Source organism: Rhinoderma darwinii, chromosome 2 (genome assembly GCF_050947455.1).
Source record: "Rhinoderma darwinii isolate aRhiDar2 chromosome 2, aRhiDar2.hap1, whole genome shotgun sequence".
Classification (NCBI taxonomy): domain Eukaryota; kingdom Metazoa; phylum Chordata; class Amphibia; order Anura; family Rhinodermatidae; genus Rhinoderma; species Rhinoderma darwinii.
The window spans coordinates 459,381,158-459,397,130 of NC_134688.1; the positions used below are offsets into that span (position 1 = coordinate 459,381,158).

The 15,973-nt window shown below is 43.0% G+C and overlaps 1 protein-coding gene across 10 annotated transcripts in view; it reads right to left on the reverse strand.

Annotated features, from left to right (window-relative positions):
* Positions 1–15,973, reverse strand: part of SON (SON DNA and RNA binding protein) — an 87,181-nt gene that overhangs the window by 34,214 nt on the left and 36,994 nt on the right. For all 10 annotated transcript variants that reach the window (XR_012881601.1, XR_012881600.1, XR_012881599.1 and 7 more), the window contains 2 exons: positions 3,009–15,890; positions 269–435 (listed from right to left, as the gene is read on the reverse strand). Coding sequence is in view for 6 of the 10 variants with exons in the window: in XM_075854560.1 (XP_075710675.1) it covers positions 269–435; positions 3,009–15,890 (13,049 nt within the window). In the remaining 4 variants the exon portion in view is untranslated. The remainder of the gene's footprint in view (positions 1–268; positions 436–3,008; positions 15,891–15,973) is intronic.

Here is a 15,973-nt window from a genome sequence, read left to right on the forward strand (position 1 = left end):
CTAATCGGCAGAATGAACGATCGCACAGATTTTCACCCTTTGCAACGGTTCAATAGAATACCATTGGGGTGTTACAATGCATCCAAAAGGTCGGCGAATTACAAGCCGATAAAAAAATCAGTAAAACTCCAAAACCAGGCTAAAAAAACAAACAAACAAACAAACAATCATCTCTATTGAATAAGGTTTTATTTAACACCGTATAAATTAGGAACAATTAGCCAATTTTAAGGTTTTGTTTTTTTTGTAGAAATGAACATTTACTAACCTCAGTGAGTTCCTGTATAGTTCCACCATACGTCCGATGGGTAATTTTGTCTTCAGCCGGTGTAGCAGCCGTCATAGCAGGTTTCAAGCTTAATGGTAAAGGAACACCTGCCTTAGCACACATGGCAGCTGCGTTAGCTTTGGCAATTTCCAGAAGCTGTGCTTTGTCTGAAAAGGCAAGTAATATTTAATGTATTCAGATTAAAAAACATGCATTTCCTATTTAAAAAAAAGATACCACATAACAGTATTCCTAAATAGACCATAGATACATGTCAGAAGCTCCAGAGTCTACGAGCAACGATCACCAGGTTTCCCGAAGGGTCTGAGTTGCTCTATATAGGAGGTCCAATCCCTTTAAAGAGGACCTGTCACTAGTTCAGTAATGCCCTATCTCCTAGCTCATCTAATAGGTGGTCACACGAATAGTGAAAATTGTGTCACAAAATGTTCATTTTAAAAGTTGAGCTTTTTTTCTAAATATGCAAATGAGGCTATACTAGACAGAAAAGCGACTCTCCAGAGGTGGAGCCTCCTCACAGCCTCGGACGCTGTCCTATCAGCATGAAGCTGCTTCACACAGTGTGAGAGACTGAGGCTGGAGGGAAGAGGGATCACTTCAAACAGCCATGGCTGCGGCCACCTAGAACAGTGGTTCTGGGGACATGAAAGAGGAGATTCTAATCTTTCATATGACACCAGGATTGCAGTTCTAGCTGTGAAACAACCAGTTGACTACAGAGTCGAGAATGGAAGCTGTATACTATAAGATCAGGCTATGTTGCGCGGCATGGAAGGGGGAGAAGCTGTATTCGGATTGGACAACATCATACAGAAAACATTACACCGCCCAAAGTGAAAAGAAAGAGTCACCTCCCATTTGGCAAGTATAGCCAAAGTAGCATATTTAAAAAAAAAAAAATTGGTCATAATTTTGCAAATAAACATTTTGGACAAAAAATGACAGTCATTATCAGCATCATAGCGCCTTTCAGATTAGTTAGGAGAAAAGGCATTAATAGACCAGTGACAGATCCTCTAACACTGGATATATTGACCCAGGGACACACTAGAACTTAATTTGTGGAGGGCCAAGTTCACAGACTCCATAGATGTTTTGCTGAACATAAGCGGCAGACAACTATTAGGCGCAACTATCAATAGCTTCTGAACAAAATTAAATCAGTCACATTTTAATCTATAACCTAGAATATCCGATATCCACAAATTTAGTTTTCCTTAGTCTAGAAGGTATGATAAAATACTAACATGTACATTGTCACTGCCAGAATTTTATATATTCTATTACTTTGCTAAAATTGAAACTGACTAAATTGATTACTTTTATATTGCAGTCCATACCAATGTGATGGAGAATCACCTGCCTAAATGTAGTAATTTCTACATTCTTTTGAAATGTGACCATCTATAGGTTTTTATGTGGCTGATAATTTAAAAAATTGTGGGTGTACGGTCCCCATTTCGGATGGCTTAGTGAACACACACACACACACACACACACACACACACACACACACACACACACACGAGTGATTAACCTCCGTTTTAGTTTATGAGAGATAAGGAAATAGATTTAGCCACATGTGCAAGCACTTCTCTGCTGGGAAAGGATACTCGTTCTCAGAATGATTTGGGGTTTTACTGGTTGGACCATATTCAGTGAATACGCCATAAAACATCATCGTTCCAGTTATGTGCAAAAAAAATATCCTATGCAAGACTAACCAATTCATGTGTTTCCCTTCTATACTTTTGTACGGTGTTTGGTTTCCTGCTCCAGACATGGCAGAACGCATTGCCTAGAGTACATGCTGCTTAGCATGAACAATGAAAGAAAGGAGACAGGGCTAATCCATAGGAGCCACAGAGGACGTTCGCAAACAGAATACAGGAATCTAAGGGTACGTTCAAACTATTAACAAAATACGGCTGAAAATCAAGGGAAACCCGCTCCTGACTTTCAGACGTTTGAGCAACACGCGTTTTTACGGCCGTTTTTGGAGCGGTTTTCAATAGAATCTATGAGAAAACGGCTCCAAAAACGTCCCAAGAAGTGTTCTGCACTTCTTCTGACGAGCCGTCATTTTATGCGCCGTATTTTGACAGCGACGCCTAAAATGACAGCTCGTCTGCACAGAACATCGTAAGACCCATTGCAAGCAATAGGCAGATGTTTGCCGACATATTGGAGCCGTCTTTTCAGGCGTAATTCGAGGCGTAAAACGCCTCCATTACGTCTAAAAGAGGTTGTGTACACATACCCTAAGAGACAGCCCTCACTCATCTAATTCATTATATGAGCAATGTGCAGCACGCACACTTCGCAATCTATGCTGCATTATTTGGAACACATGAACGAGAAAACACACGAGTCTTGCACATTATTTTCTGTACATACCTGGCAGGTAGTCTTTAAGCAATGCAAACCCTGCTTGCTCCTTCTCTGCCTTTAGCACAACAGCAATTTGGAACATAGCATTAGACTTGTAAAAGACAGAATGTTTATATAAAATAACTACGCTCTTTGGTGCAAACTTGTATTAGCATTATGCTGAGAGCAGAGAAGGAAAAAGTAGTTCAGCAGTAGTCAAGCCTTGTAACTTGTAGCGCAATCTGGGTTACTTGTCAGGTAAAATTACAGTGTGGTATGAAGCTAGACTTTTTTCTATTAAGTAACTTTTTTTTTGTTTCAGCACTAGACCTCAAAAGCATATATTTACCAAGATCTGTGAGACGTTTCGGGGACCTGAGAGAGTCCATAGAGAGATCCCTAGATCTTGATCTCTTTCGACGTATGGGAGACCTACTGAAACTCTTCCTTCTTATAGGCGATCTTGATCGTCTCCTTCTTACTGGAGATTTACATAAGCTTGCTCTCCTGCCAGGAGATCTTGACTTTTTCCGTCTTGGAGGTGTTCGACTTTTCCGCCTTTGTTTGACGCTATAGTAATCTTTAGAAGAATCTTTAGAGCTAGACCTTTTTCTTTTCTTTTCATCAGTATTCTTGCCTCTTGATAAAGATCGCGATTGTGTTTTCCTCTTACGTGACGTCTCAGTATGTGACAAACTCCGAGATCGATCAGACTTTGTCGGTTTGCCTTTTGGCGATTTCGATTGAGATTTAGACTTTGATCTTTTTCTGGGGGCAGACGGGGAACGGGAGCGCTTCCTCTGGGAAGCAGACCGGGACCGTCTTCTGCGGGAGGCAGATGTGGAGCGGGAGCGCCTTTTTCTTGGTATAGAGGGGGAGCGGGAATTCCGTTTGCGAGATGCAGACAATGATGGAGACCTTTTCCTTCGAAATTCAGTTGGCGATGGTCTTCGAGATGTTAAGGGTGAAGGAGAGAGTCTCCTGCGAGTGGCAGATGGTGAAGGAGAGCATCTCCTCCCAGTGGCAGAGGGTGAAGGAGAGAGTCTCCTGCGAGTAGAAGAGGGTGAAGGAGAGCGTCTCCTGCGAGGGGCAGAGGGTGTACGAGAGCGTCTCCACCGAGTGGCAGAGGGCGAACGTCTCCAGCGAGTGGCAGAGGGCGAGCGTCTCCTGCGAGTGGCAGAGGGCGAGAGTCTCCTGCGAGTGGCAGAGGGCGAGCGTCTCCTGCGAGTGGCAGAGGGCGAGCGTCTCCTGCGAGTGGCAGAGGGCGAACGTCTCCTGCGAGTGGCAGAGGGCGAGCGTCTCCTGCGAGTGGCAGAGGGCGAGCGTCTCCTGCGAGTGGCAGAGGGCGAGCGTCTCCTGCGAGTGGCAGAGGGCGAGCGTCTCCTGCGAGTGGCAGAGGGTGAGCGTCTCCTGCGAGTCACAGCGGGTGAAGGGGTGCGCCTCCTCCGAGTACCAGAAGATGGAGAGCGTTTCTTTCGAGTTGCAGAAGCTGAACGCCTCTTGCGTGTTACAGAAGAGGATCGTCTCCTACTGGAAATTGAGGGTGAACGAGACAGTTTACGAAACTCATTTGGTGAGCGAGAGTTCCTTTGGTGAGATTTAGATGGTGAGCTCCTCTTTTGACCCTTGCGGCTAACAGATGAATTAGAGCGTTTTCTAGGAGATTTTGATGAAGAGCGAGACCGCTTTCTACGTTCCACAGATGTTGAACTTGACGATCTTTTGTGCACAACACATGTGGATTCCTTCCGGTTTACTACTGAAGGCGATACTCTGTTGCTTTCACTAGAAGCTGAGCGAGACTTTGTTTTCCTTGATCTTAATAAAGACTTTGTCCGTGTCACTGACTTAGAGCGAGAGCGTTCACTTTTTGAGGCCGATTTAGATCTAGATTTTTCTCTGTCCTTTGATCTTGAACGTGAATATTCACGTATGCTTTTCGATTCGGAGATGGGATCGGTTTCGCTAGATACAGGTTTGGACTGTAGACATTCAGAATTTGTCGAGGACTTGGAGGGTGAATGTGTCTCAGCAGTTTCCAGACTAATTTCTTCTTGTACCAAAGGCAAAACTCTTGTGGTGTCAGATTCAGAAGGATTCACCAACTCATAAGCTGAAGAGCATTGTACCTCAGAAGTGTCAGAAATATTTGTTAATGGAGGGATCTGCTCGGTTTGGTCTTCACCTCTGGAAATCACATGTACTGGAACTTCTGAACCTAAAACTGGCTGTACAACAGGTTGGTCATTTTCTGCTAATTGTTGAGAAGGGTGGTGTTCATCAGTTGAAGACCAGGAGGAGCTTTGATACTCTTGGGTGCAGTCCACAACTGCAGATGGAACGGAATATTCTTGTAGAATTTCTGAAGTAAATGTGTGCTCCTTTGACGAATTCTCCACTATAGAACATTCAGAAGTCACTTCCGTTACAAAGCTTAACTGCGGATTGACTGTAGTATTGACATACTTTTCTGGAATTACATGTATATCAAGTCTTGCATTACCACCAGAGTTTTCTACAGAGTCCATTGAAGGCAGATCTAAAGCGTTGTGTGTTTCATGGATAGTAGTTGAGTCATAGACTGGTGGTTCTCCAGTAGGTTCTGTTTGTTGGTTATGCAAGACAGTGGGTTGATCCGAATCATAGGGCAATAGTTCAGGTGGTGCATGAAAAACGGAAGAGCCTTGTTCAGTAGAATATTCTGAAATACTGAGAAAAGGGTTTGCAGGTTGCTCAGAATCATAAGGCAGAAGTTCTGGTGGTGGTTGCGAGTTGAATGGGACTGGCTCAGATAAAGGTTCAGAACAAATATCTGTTGGCTGATCAGAATCATAAGGCAATAGGTCTGGTGGAGTCGTCGTATAAGGATTGTCAATTTTAATACACTCATCAGAATCCTCAGTCTTTTGCTTCATGCACTCAGACATGTCCGAGGCCTGGTTAGAGATCAAACATTGTACTTTATCTTGGTTTAAACATGGTACACTCGTTGGACATAAAACATTTTCAGTATGCAATGGGTCATCAATATATCTGTGAAGAGACAATTCTGGTGATTGGAAAGCACTTGTGTTAAGAGACTCATCCGTTTTAAGAATAGGTTGGTCATGCTCTGTGATGTAAGTGGGGGCATGGTCATGGTTGTGGCCTTCCAAAAGACTTTGGTTGATTTGGGTAGAAGAGTCTGTGGGTGTGCTTTGGTCCTCATTACATGAATGCTCTGGAAGAAAACTACTAGGATAATCAGGGAGATGTTTTGAAGAGGAAGAGCAACAGCTATCTTGATCATCATCAAGCACGACCCGGCCTGATCTAGGTGGTTTGTCCAAAGGCTTATCAATTCGAGTTGTAAGCAATTTGTCAGGAAAGACCGAAACTTTACTCTCTTCTGAGTGAGCATGCTCAGTGACTGTTTCTTGTTCCGGTTTATCTGGTAAAGGCATGATGGCACAAGGCAGATCACCACCATGTAAATTTATGACATCAGCTGAAGTTTTTTCTAATATTGGTAAGACAGGAATGTTCAAAATTCTGTCTGGGTGATTTATTGGGTCCTCAGTAGAAACTAGTTCATATTCAGTAAACGGTGTATGAGCAGCATTAAGACTTTGTTTATTTGTGGGTGATATAGATGGGCTTGGAAAGTCTTCCTGGGGTTGAACTGGCATATTATAAAGTTTATCTGATTGTTCTTGTTCAGAACTATTACAGTCTTTATGTGGTTGGAAAACTTCCTTAATAGGACATAATTCTTCTGAATGGAGAAGTTCATCTCTTACACACTGTACACCCAGAAGCTGCAGATTGGTGGTAGCACAGGATTGATCAACCTTTGGCTCAGGAGAAGTAAGAGGCTTGCAGTCAGTGATGGGAAAAGATTCATCTAGGTGAACTGAGTGAGGACTGCAAACAGATTTACTCAAGAGCTGGGCAGAGCTTGTAGAGTGCTCTAAACTAGAACCTGTAGAAGTTTCCACTGACTGCCATTCTATCGGAGAACATTCTTCAGCTGTTGTCTCGTTGGGACTCACATTGCTTTCTAACTTATTAGAAGCGTTTAGAAGAGTAGGGGAAGGTACCTCTTGCAGAGATCCACTTGCATTATTTAATTTACTAAACTGAGGATAGTCAGAATTAACGATTTCATTTTGTTTTTTAGGTACATCCGATGTCAAAGAGTATTCATGAAGTTGAGAAAAATCTTTAACTTTTGAACCATCAGCACAGGATGAGCTTGTATTCATATCAGGCTTATCTGGCAAAACGATGTCAACATTTGTTTGAGTGCATACCAGGGGAGTGTGATAGGTGACATCAGTAGGATATGTCAACGTTTGGCCAGAGTTAGAACATACTTCAGAATTTTCAAGACTGGTCTCAGTAGGACTGCAGGTGTTTTCGGTCAAGACAGGACTGATGCAAGGTTGACAAGTCTGTGTGTGCTCTGTGTCCGTGTAGGGTTCACCCAGCTGTTGGCGATCTGGGCTAGCATATGGTTCAACCAGCTGTGGAAAGTCCGGACTAGCGTAAGGTTCCACAAGCTGAGGGCGGTCTGGACTGGAATAGAGTTCCACAAATGGGGGATGCTGTGGGCTGGAATAGGGCTCCACCAACTGGGGATGTACTGGGCTGGAATAGGGTTCCACCAACTGAGGGTGGTCAGGGCTAGCATACGGTTCAACAAGACGAGGGCGTTCTGGACTAGAAAAGGGTTCAGTAGGATGTGGTAGGCTTAGGCTAGGATTCAGTTTTACTTGTGGAGAATGGCTAGGAGTACAAACTTCAAGTTTGTTGAGGTCAGAAATTCTATCAGAATTAATATCTAGCATTATGTTCGAATTAACAGAGGGCTCCTCCAGTAATAGGTTTTCAGGGCTTGCATAAGGCGCAATCCATGTGGAACAGTCAGATTTGGAACACTGTTCTTCTATCAGTGTATTATCTGAACTATTGTTTGATTGAACCTCTAAGTTACAGTCAGTCGTTGAGTTTGTCACAGTAAGTAGACGCTGGTCACGGTCATCATTGGTGTCAACCCCTCCTGTCTGGTTAGGGCAGCATTGAGAGCTAGCAAGGGGTTCAAACTGTAAGCAGTTATCAGGGCTTCTATGGCAATCAGTCAAACTAGGTTCTTGCGTAGCATTTGCCTCCACAGATATGGAATGGACAGGACTCGAAATGGTCAGTGTTGTTTTAGGGTAATCAGAGCTCTCACATGAAGCAGAAGGGACATCAGATGACCTACACGATTCGCTACTTAGATGACATTCAGAGTCCATGCCACGTTCTACTTGAGAAAGGTTAATTAGTAGGTCTGTCACTGGGTCTTTATTCAACAGTAGATCCTGTTTATCTAGTGAGATGGCTTTATCATTCAAGTCTGTAGACTGAGAGTTAGCAAAACAATCTAGAGGAAATAGTTGAACAGAGGATGAAGCTTCTTTCATTTGTAAATTCTGTGAAGTATTAACATTGGGCTCAAATGAGGATTGCTGTGCAGAATCATCACATGAATCAGATTCTATTTGATGTTCAGAAGCTACATTAGGCTCTCCAAAATTTGCACCCTCCATTGACACTTCAGGTGACAAAGACATATAAGCTTGCGTAACAACAAAGTCAGACATCTGTCTTTGGGCTTCTGTCGCCACATCTGGCATATGTACTGTAGCAGCAACATCAGGTACTGGCATCTGTGCATCAGCAGCGACATCAGGCAACGGAATTCCTGCAGCAACATCAGGCACAATTGTTGAACTTGCTACTGGCACTAATGCTTCAGCAGCTACATCAGGAATCACGCTATGCTCTTCAGAAGTTAATTCATGTTCAAGAGGTACTTGAGCGTCTGCAACCATGTCAGACCCAGGCACCTGTGCTTCAGAAGCCAAATCAGATCCAGGGACTTGGGCTTCGGTGGATAGGTCAGAACCAGGAACTTGTGCTTCAGGTGCAAGATCTGAGCCTGGCACTTGAGCTTCTGGTGCAAAGTCAGGTCTTTGTATCTGTGCTCCAGCAGTAAGATCAGGCACAGTCCATTGTGCTGTTGCAGTCAAGTCCGGCACAGCCCACTGTGCTCCAGCAGTCAGATTAGTCATGGCCCACTGAGATCCCGCAGTGAGGTCAGGCACAGTCCATTGAGTTCCAGCTGCCAAGTCAGGAACTGCCCATTGTGCCCCAGTGGCTACATCAGGTACAGCCCATTGTGTCCCAGCAGCAAGATCGGGCATAGACCACTGCGCTCCTACACTCAAATCATGCATGGGCCAGTGTGTGCCGGCTGTTAGATCAGAAACAGGCCACTGAGTACTAGCTGCTAGGTCTGTCATAGACCATTGGGTTCCTGCAGCAATATCGGGCACAGACCACGGTGTTCCACTAGACATATCAGGCACATGCCATTGGTTTGCAGTGGTTAAATCAGGAACAGACAACTGTGTTTCAGCAGCTAAGCTGGACACAGACAGTGGTTCAGCAGGAGGTACATTGGGCATAGGAACTTGACATCCTGCAGACACACTGGGTAGAGGTACCTCAGCCAAATTGGGTACCGGCATCTGTGCAATAGTACTCAAGTTAGACACAGAGGCCTGTGTTCTATTAGAAAAAATAGATAACTGCAATCTACTTGTTACATTAGGTAAAGATATTTGTTCCTTGGACAACTTTCCGGTTGATCCTTGTGACTTGGCTTGGGATAACTGTTTCTGAATAAGAGACTTTAATCCAATGCTGTGCTTAAAACCTGTAGACTTTAACTGGGCAAATTTTTTCTGTGGCGGTGGTGGCGGCGGTGATGTTGACTTGAGTTTGCTTACAGGAGATTTGTCTTTCTGCTTGATTTGTGATCGTGACCGCCGCTTACGGACAGGAGACAACGATTTTCTTTTCTTAGCGGATAAGGAAGAAGAAAGCCTAGATGTTGATCTAGAGCGATTTCGGGAGTTTGAAAGAGAACGAGAACGCCGCCATCTGCCCCGAGATCTGGAACGATGCCACCGAGAACGTGATCTTGAATTACTTCGTGCAGCCGGAGATCTGGAGAAAGAACGCCTCTTATTTCTTGAACGAGAACTTCTTCTTGGAGAAGCGGATCTTGAGCTGGAATGGGAATGTTTCCTATGTAATGAAGACTTTGAGTGGGAAAGGCGTTTCCAAGATGCAGACAGTGATCTTGAGCGGCTTCTTGAGGACAATGATTTAGAGCGTGATTTTCTCCTCCAGTTTGGAGATTTGGACTGTGACCTCTTCCTAGTACTTGCAGTTTTGGAGTGTAAATTCTTTCTGGTTTCTGATTTACTACGTGACCTTCCTTTCTTTTCTGGAGACTTCGACAATCTGTTTTTTCGTGTTTTTGACATAGAACGTGAGCTCCTCTGCTTTCCTAACGATTTAGAACCCCCAATCCGCTCTGATGATTTTGATCTAGAGCGCTTTCTTTTTTCTGACAATTTTGAAGTGGATCGTTTTTTCTTCCCCTTGGACTTTGAGTGTGAGCGCCTCTTTCGCCCTCTTGACCTGGAACGGGAACGTTTTCTTCTATCCGATTTAGAGTGTGAGCTTTTCTTTCTGGATGTTGAATGGGACCTCTTTTTCCGGGATGAAGATTTGGAATCTGAGCAGTGTCTTCGGGATAAAGACTTTGAACGTGAACGGGAGGGCTGCCCTCTATCTGCAGAAGGTGTTCGACTATCTTTAGCTACAGATCTTGATCGATACTGTCGCTGCTTAACTCCTGATTTAGTTAACACATTCGAAATATGGGGAAATGTTCTTTTAGAACCAGTCTGAGAGTCCTCTGAAGTCTGGAGGTTATCAGGCTGCAAAATGTCTCTCTCAGAAAGCTGCCCAGACTGAAGGTCTAATTGAGAGGGCTCCATGGATCCATCCTGTGAGAACTCTGTAATGGGAGAGCAGGACTTGGAAGGCTCTACACTCAAATTGGCAGTCTGAGCAATTGGCAACTTTTGAGAAGTCTTCGAACTAGACCTTGGAGGATCTGTAGTGGACACTGAGGTGTTATGCATAACAACCGAGGGAGAGGCGTTAACTGTAGAAAGTTCCACATCAGATGAGTCTTCAGATGTGCTACATAGCTGAGAAATGCTGAGAGTCTTAAATGTTTTGCTAAATTTGAATTGAACAGGCACCGAAGTAACAGAAAGCTTCCCAGCCTCATGGAGAAAGGGCTTAGGTGACATCTTTGGATCTTCCGGAGGCCTACTTTCGCTTAAACTGCTAGAAGCAAATTCAGTCTTGGAATAATTAGGTGCCTTTGCAGTTTGCTTTTGTGCTTCTAATTCAGTTTTCTTAACCTTTGTTAATGACTGGATTGAACTTTCTCTCTCAAGATTCTCCCCATCTTCATTTTTGGGTAGGACTTTCTCTTGTACGTACAAACTTGGCCAACTCATTGAAGTACGAGATTCAATGCTCTTTTTTTGTCTATTGTAGTCCTCATTTACTGCAGGTAAATTAATGTTATCTTTACTGTTCGTGAGGCATTCACTTTCAGAGTCTTTTGACATTGGAACAGATTGGGGGCGTTTACTGACAATCTCTCTCTGTGAACTACAGTCATAAAAACAATGTTCATCAATCTCTGTATTTGAAACACTGCGTTCAGCCATTTTCCACGACAATGCATTTTTTTGATTCTCCAATTGCACTCTCTCAATATTCTCGTCAATAGTCGAGCTGGAACACGGTTTTTCAATACGCAAAACACTTAAAGAATCTTGTTCTCTTGAATTACTCGTTTTCTCAAAATGACAGATGACTTCATGATCACTACTTGGGATGCGGTTAGCAGAACTCTCCAACTGCGCAGTATCGCCATAAACTAACATGTCCACCCCCTGTTTAGTGCAGCCGTCATTCGCGTCATTAAAAGGAGATGGTTTACAGACAACTTTACAATCAGCGTAGGATTCTGTGTTAATAGTGTTTGAAAGTACTTCATTATGTCTTTGGCTTTCCATTTTACGTTCTTCTGTCGAATCAGTCGAAACAGACATTTCGTTATTTTTTAACGTAACGGACATGCATACAGGATTCTTTTCAGAGGATGCGTCATAGATTTTAGCGGATGGACATAAGCCATGAGACGCTCTAGCAGGCAAATTTGTAATATTTGAACTCGGTAAAGTTGTTGATTGCTTGGACTTTGAGAGCTCATCATAGTCTATATTTGGTGAAACTGCACTATTCCGGTAAGCACTTTCAGAGGCAGGCTTTTCTTCCATGCTGACTTCATGGTCCTCTAATTTTGATAAGCTATGAACATTTATCTTATCTACCTCAAGTGGCTGAGAGGTGTTCAGAAGTGCCATCCCGCAAGGTGAGGATACTGGCAAGTTATTAGATTCTTTAACTTGACAAGTACTACTAAGATCTTCACGGATGTGCTCACAGGATATAGTCTGTAGATTTTCTTTTGTCGGCTTTATTTCTAGTGTCTTGTTTTCAATAGGGTGCGATACTTCAGATTGACCGGTTTCCTTTAAATTATCATTTGATACATAATCCTTATATTTAGAATGGTCTAACCGGTATCTCGGCATAACACAGCTGGACGCACTTTCATTGTGCGATTCATTGGGTATACATATGTCATGACTGGAACGCTCTTTTTGGGTAACAATGTTAGTTTCAGACAGATTCGCTTCCAGAATGTCTTCTTTTGATTCACTGCTTCTACTTAAATTAGATTCATCCTGGCATTGCGTTTCAGGTTTTTCTTTCAAGCAACTCTGTTGTATTACATCTTCATTCAAGGTTGGTGACTTGAAAATAGGAGTGCTTAACATACTTTCAGATACACCTTCCTCACTGGGCTTCGAACTACCAGGGACAATACTGCTTACACTTCCAAGTTCTGGAATATTTTGGTTTTCATTTGAAATACTATTTATGATGTTATTTTCTTGCTTATTATATATCATATTCAATTCTTCATTAGAAGTTACTGGAGAAAAATTTGACTTTCCTTCAGATGTAATATGATCAATTGTTGAAGAGCTATGCAAAGACTCCTGATTTTCTACAGGCAATTCCAAAACGTCTTGCTCAACTGTGATGCTAGAATGATCCAAGACAGTACTAGAAATACAACCCTTCTGAGACATATACTTTATCTCTGGTACATCAGTGTCAGCATGCTTGCTACATTCAATAGACTCTGGAGAAGTAGACATGAGAGCATCCTTTTCTGTGCAGTTTGGCAAAGGATCAGTACTTGACAATTTTAAGTCTGGAGAGGCGGCAATATGATCCGAGGACATTCTATCCGCTTTGAGATTGGCTGAATTTTCTCTTGCCTTTAAACTGGTATTGCATATAGAAACTGAACCTATATGAGCAAATTCTGGTTTAGCTTCTACACAAGGCTTATTGGGACATGAGGAATAGGATAGATCTCGATCTAAGGTAACAACCATGGCCGGCTCAGATTTAATATATTCTGTTGACGCTAAGCTGGCCAGGTGTGATAGTACATGTAACGGATCAAAGTCTGGAGAAGAACTGAATGATTTACACACAGTCCCATCTTCTTCATTGCCGCCTGAAGTCATTTGCTCTTGCTCATTCTCAATTCGTAGATCAACAACCTTTGTATGCTGAAAAGGATCATTTGTGGTCTTGACCTCAAACGCTTCTTTAGAGAGTTCAACCACATTTACAACTTCTGCTGAATGTTCTGTACAATCATTTTGTGTGGTTGTAAAAGAGATCTGCTCACTATCCATCAAACATTCTATAGTGGGCCTCTCATTAATTGGAATAGGAGGAGAATCGATCTGTTCAGTTGGACATTTGGAGGTTGTAGATTTCATGTGATCATCCAGCAAAATATTATGCACTGCTGAAACCGCTGAAGACTCCATTTCTACAGAATTCTCATTGCATGGTATCATTACTGATACAGGTGAACTGGTTCCTGACGGATATGAACCGCTTTTGGATTCAGTCACTGAAGCTAAACTTACATCAGGTAATTTGATTTGACCAAACGATCCAACAGTTGACGCACTAATGGAAAGCTGTTTTTCATCTAATGACATGGTTTCAGGCATGCTTTGTTCAGCAGAAGATGTTGACTGCAATGTAGGTTCACGTTCCACAGTTTTGGACACCGCAATGATAGACCCAGATCTTGACCTTGATTTGTTATTTTTTCCTTTCGACCTTGACCTCCTTTCCAAAGAAGAACTTGTCAGCAATGCAGATTGCTCTCCCCTAGCAATTGAAGTAGACCTGGACTTTCTTTTGGTTGCCGAATAAGGTAGTCTTTTTAGAACTGAAGAGGACCTTGACCTATGCCTTCTTGTATATGAGCCAGACCTCGATCTTGGCTTCCTAGTGTCTGATCCAGTTCTTGACTTGCGTCTTCTGGAGTCTGACCTCATCCTGCGTCTTCTGAAAACTGAATCAGACCTCGACCTGCGCCTTCTGGAGGTGGACCTCGACCTGCGCCTTCTAGGGGCTGAAGGAGACCGCGACCGGCGCCTTCTAATCACCGAGGGAGACCGTGACCGGCGCCTTCTGGGAGCCGAGAATGACCGTGACCTCCTCCTTCTGGTGGCTGAGGGAGACCGTGACCTTCGTCTTCTGGGAGCCGATGGAGAACGTGACCTTCGTCTCCTGGTAGCCACGGCAGATCTCGACCTGCGTCTTCTAAAAGCCAAGCCGGATCTTGACCTGCCCCTTCTGGGAGCTGACCCAGACCTAGATCTCCGTGTAAAAGAGCCAGATCTTGATTTGCGTCTTCTAGAACCTGAACCAGACCTTTGCCTTCTGGAAGCGGCTCCAGATCTGGACCTACGTTTTAGGACAGCTGAACGAGACCTAGATCTACACCTTCTGACAGCAGAGGATGTTCTCGACGTTTGTCTCCTAAGAGGAGAGGCAGACTTAGATTTCCGTTTCCTAGAATGTGAGCTAGTCTTCGAAGGAGATTTTGATTTTCTTCTACTCGCTGATCTTGAATGCAGCCTACGTTTACGGCTGGTTGATCTTGATTTTCTTCTTCTATTTGCTGATCGGGATCTTGACCCTATTCTTTTACCACTGGACTTTGTCCTTGAATAGTGTCCCTTTTCAGAGGATCTGGATCTTGAGTTACGTCTCTTTGCTGGCGATCTTGTTCTCGACCTTCGCTTCCTTTCAATAGACACAGACCTTTGTCTGTTTTTTATTGACTTCGACCACCAACTCCGTATTGGCGATTTAGAATACCGTGCAGAAGTGCTAGACCTTGATCGTCTTCGTCTAACTGGAGATTTGGATTTTGATCTCCGCCTTCGACCAATTGAGCTGGATCGGGACCTTTGCCTGCGAACGACAGAGGTAGAACGTGATCTTGGTCTAGTTAGAGATTTTGTGTTAGCTGGTTTCTTTGGCAACTTCGTCAAGGACTTAGACCTTGATTTACGGTCTCTTGCTAAGGAATTCGACCTGGACCGCGATTTTGTGGTGAATTTTGATAGACTTACACTAGCTGATTTTGACTGTTGCTGCAATAGTAACGAAGTTATATCATCAGATTGTTTAAGATCTTCATTTCCTTCAGGATTTAATCTACTTTCACCTAATTCAACACTTATTCCTTCTGAAAGCACCACGCCTGGCTGAGGCAAAGAGACTTCATTTTGAAGGGCAGGAGCAGTTTCACAGTTTGTAAGCGGTTTTTCATTATTTTGATCCGTACATTTCATGTGTTCATTTTTCTCCTGACAATCAATAGCCAGTTCTTTTGAAGTCTCTGGCATTTCTGCTTCACATACAGGGAGATCAATGGAAGAAGCAGAAAAGTGCATTTCGTTTGGACACTTAGGACCAAAGAATCCAAAATCTAAATGTACTTGAGAAGTCGCAGGATGTTCTTTCACAGAGTCCACATTATAATCTTGAACGCTCAGTGAAGGCAGGGGATCTACATTCTCTTCCATTTGAGATGACAAAGAAATCAGTTTGTCTTGCTCTCTTGGAGATGAAAGGACTGGTTTCCAAACAGACTTTGATTCTGGACTGGCATTCTCTTGGTCCTCAACACTTGAAGTAGATTTAGATCTCTTCTCATTTTTCTCTTTTTTCTTTTTCTTCTTTTTCTTCTTGCTTTTGTGTTTTTTGTGCTTTTTTGACTTCTTTTTTGATGAATCCTTTTTTACTTCATCATCTGAGCTTAGGTCTGTACTTTTCAAGTCTTTCGATCCACTTTCCCTTTCAACAGCTGTAAAGAAAATATTGAAAAAAATATGAGTGGTGAAAAAAAAAATCAGTTTTAAAAAAAAACAAAATATATATATATATATA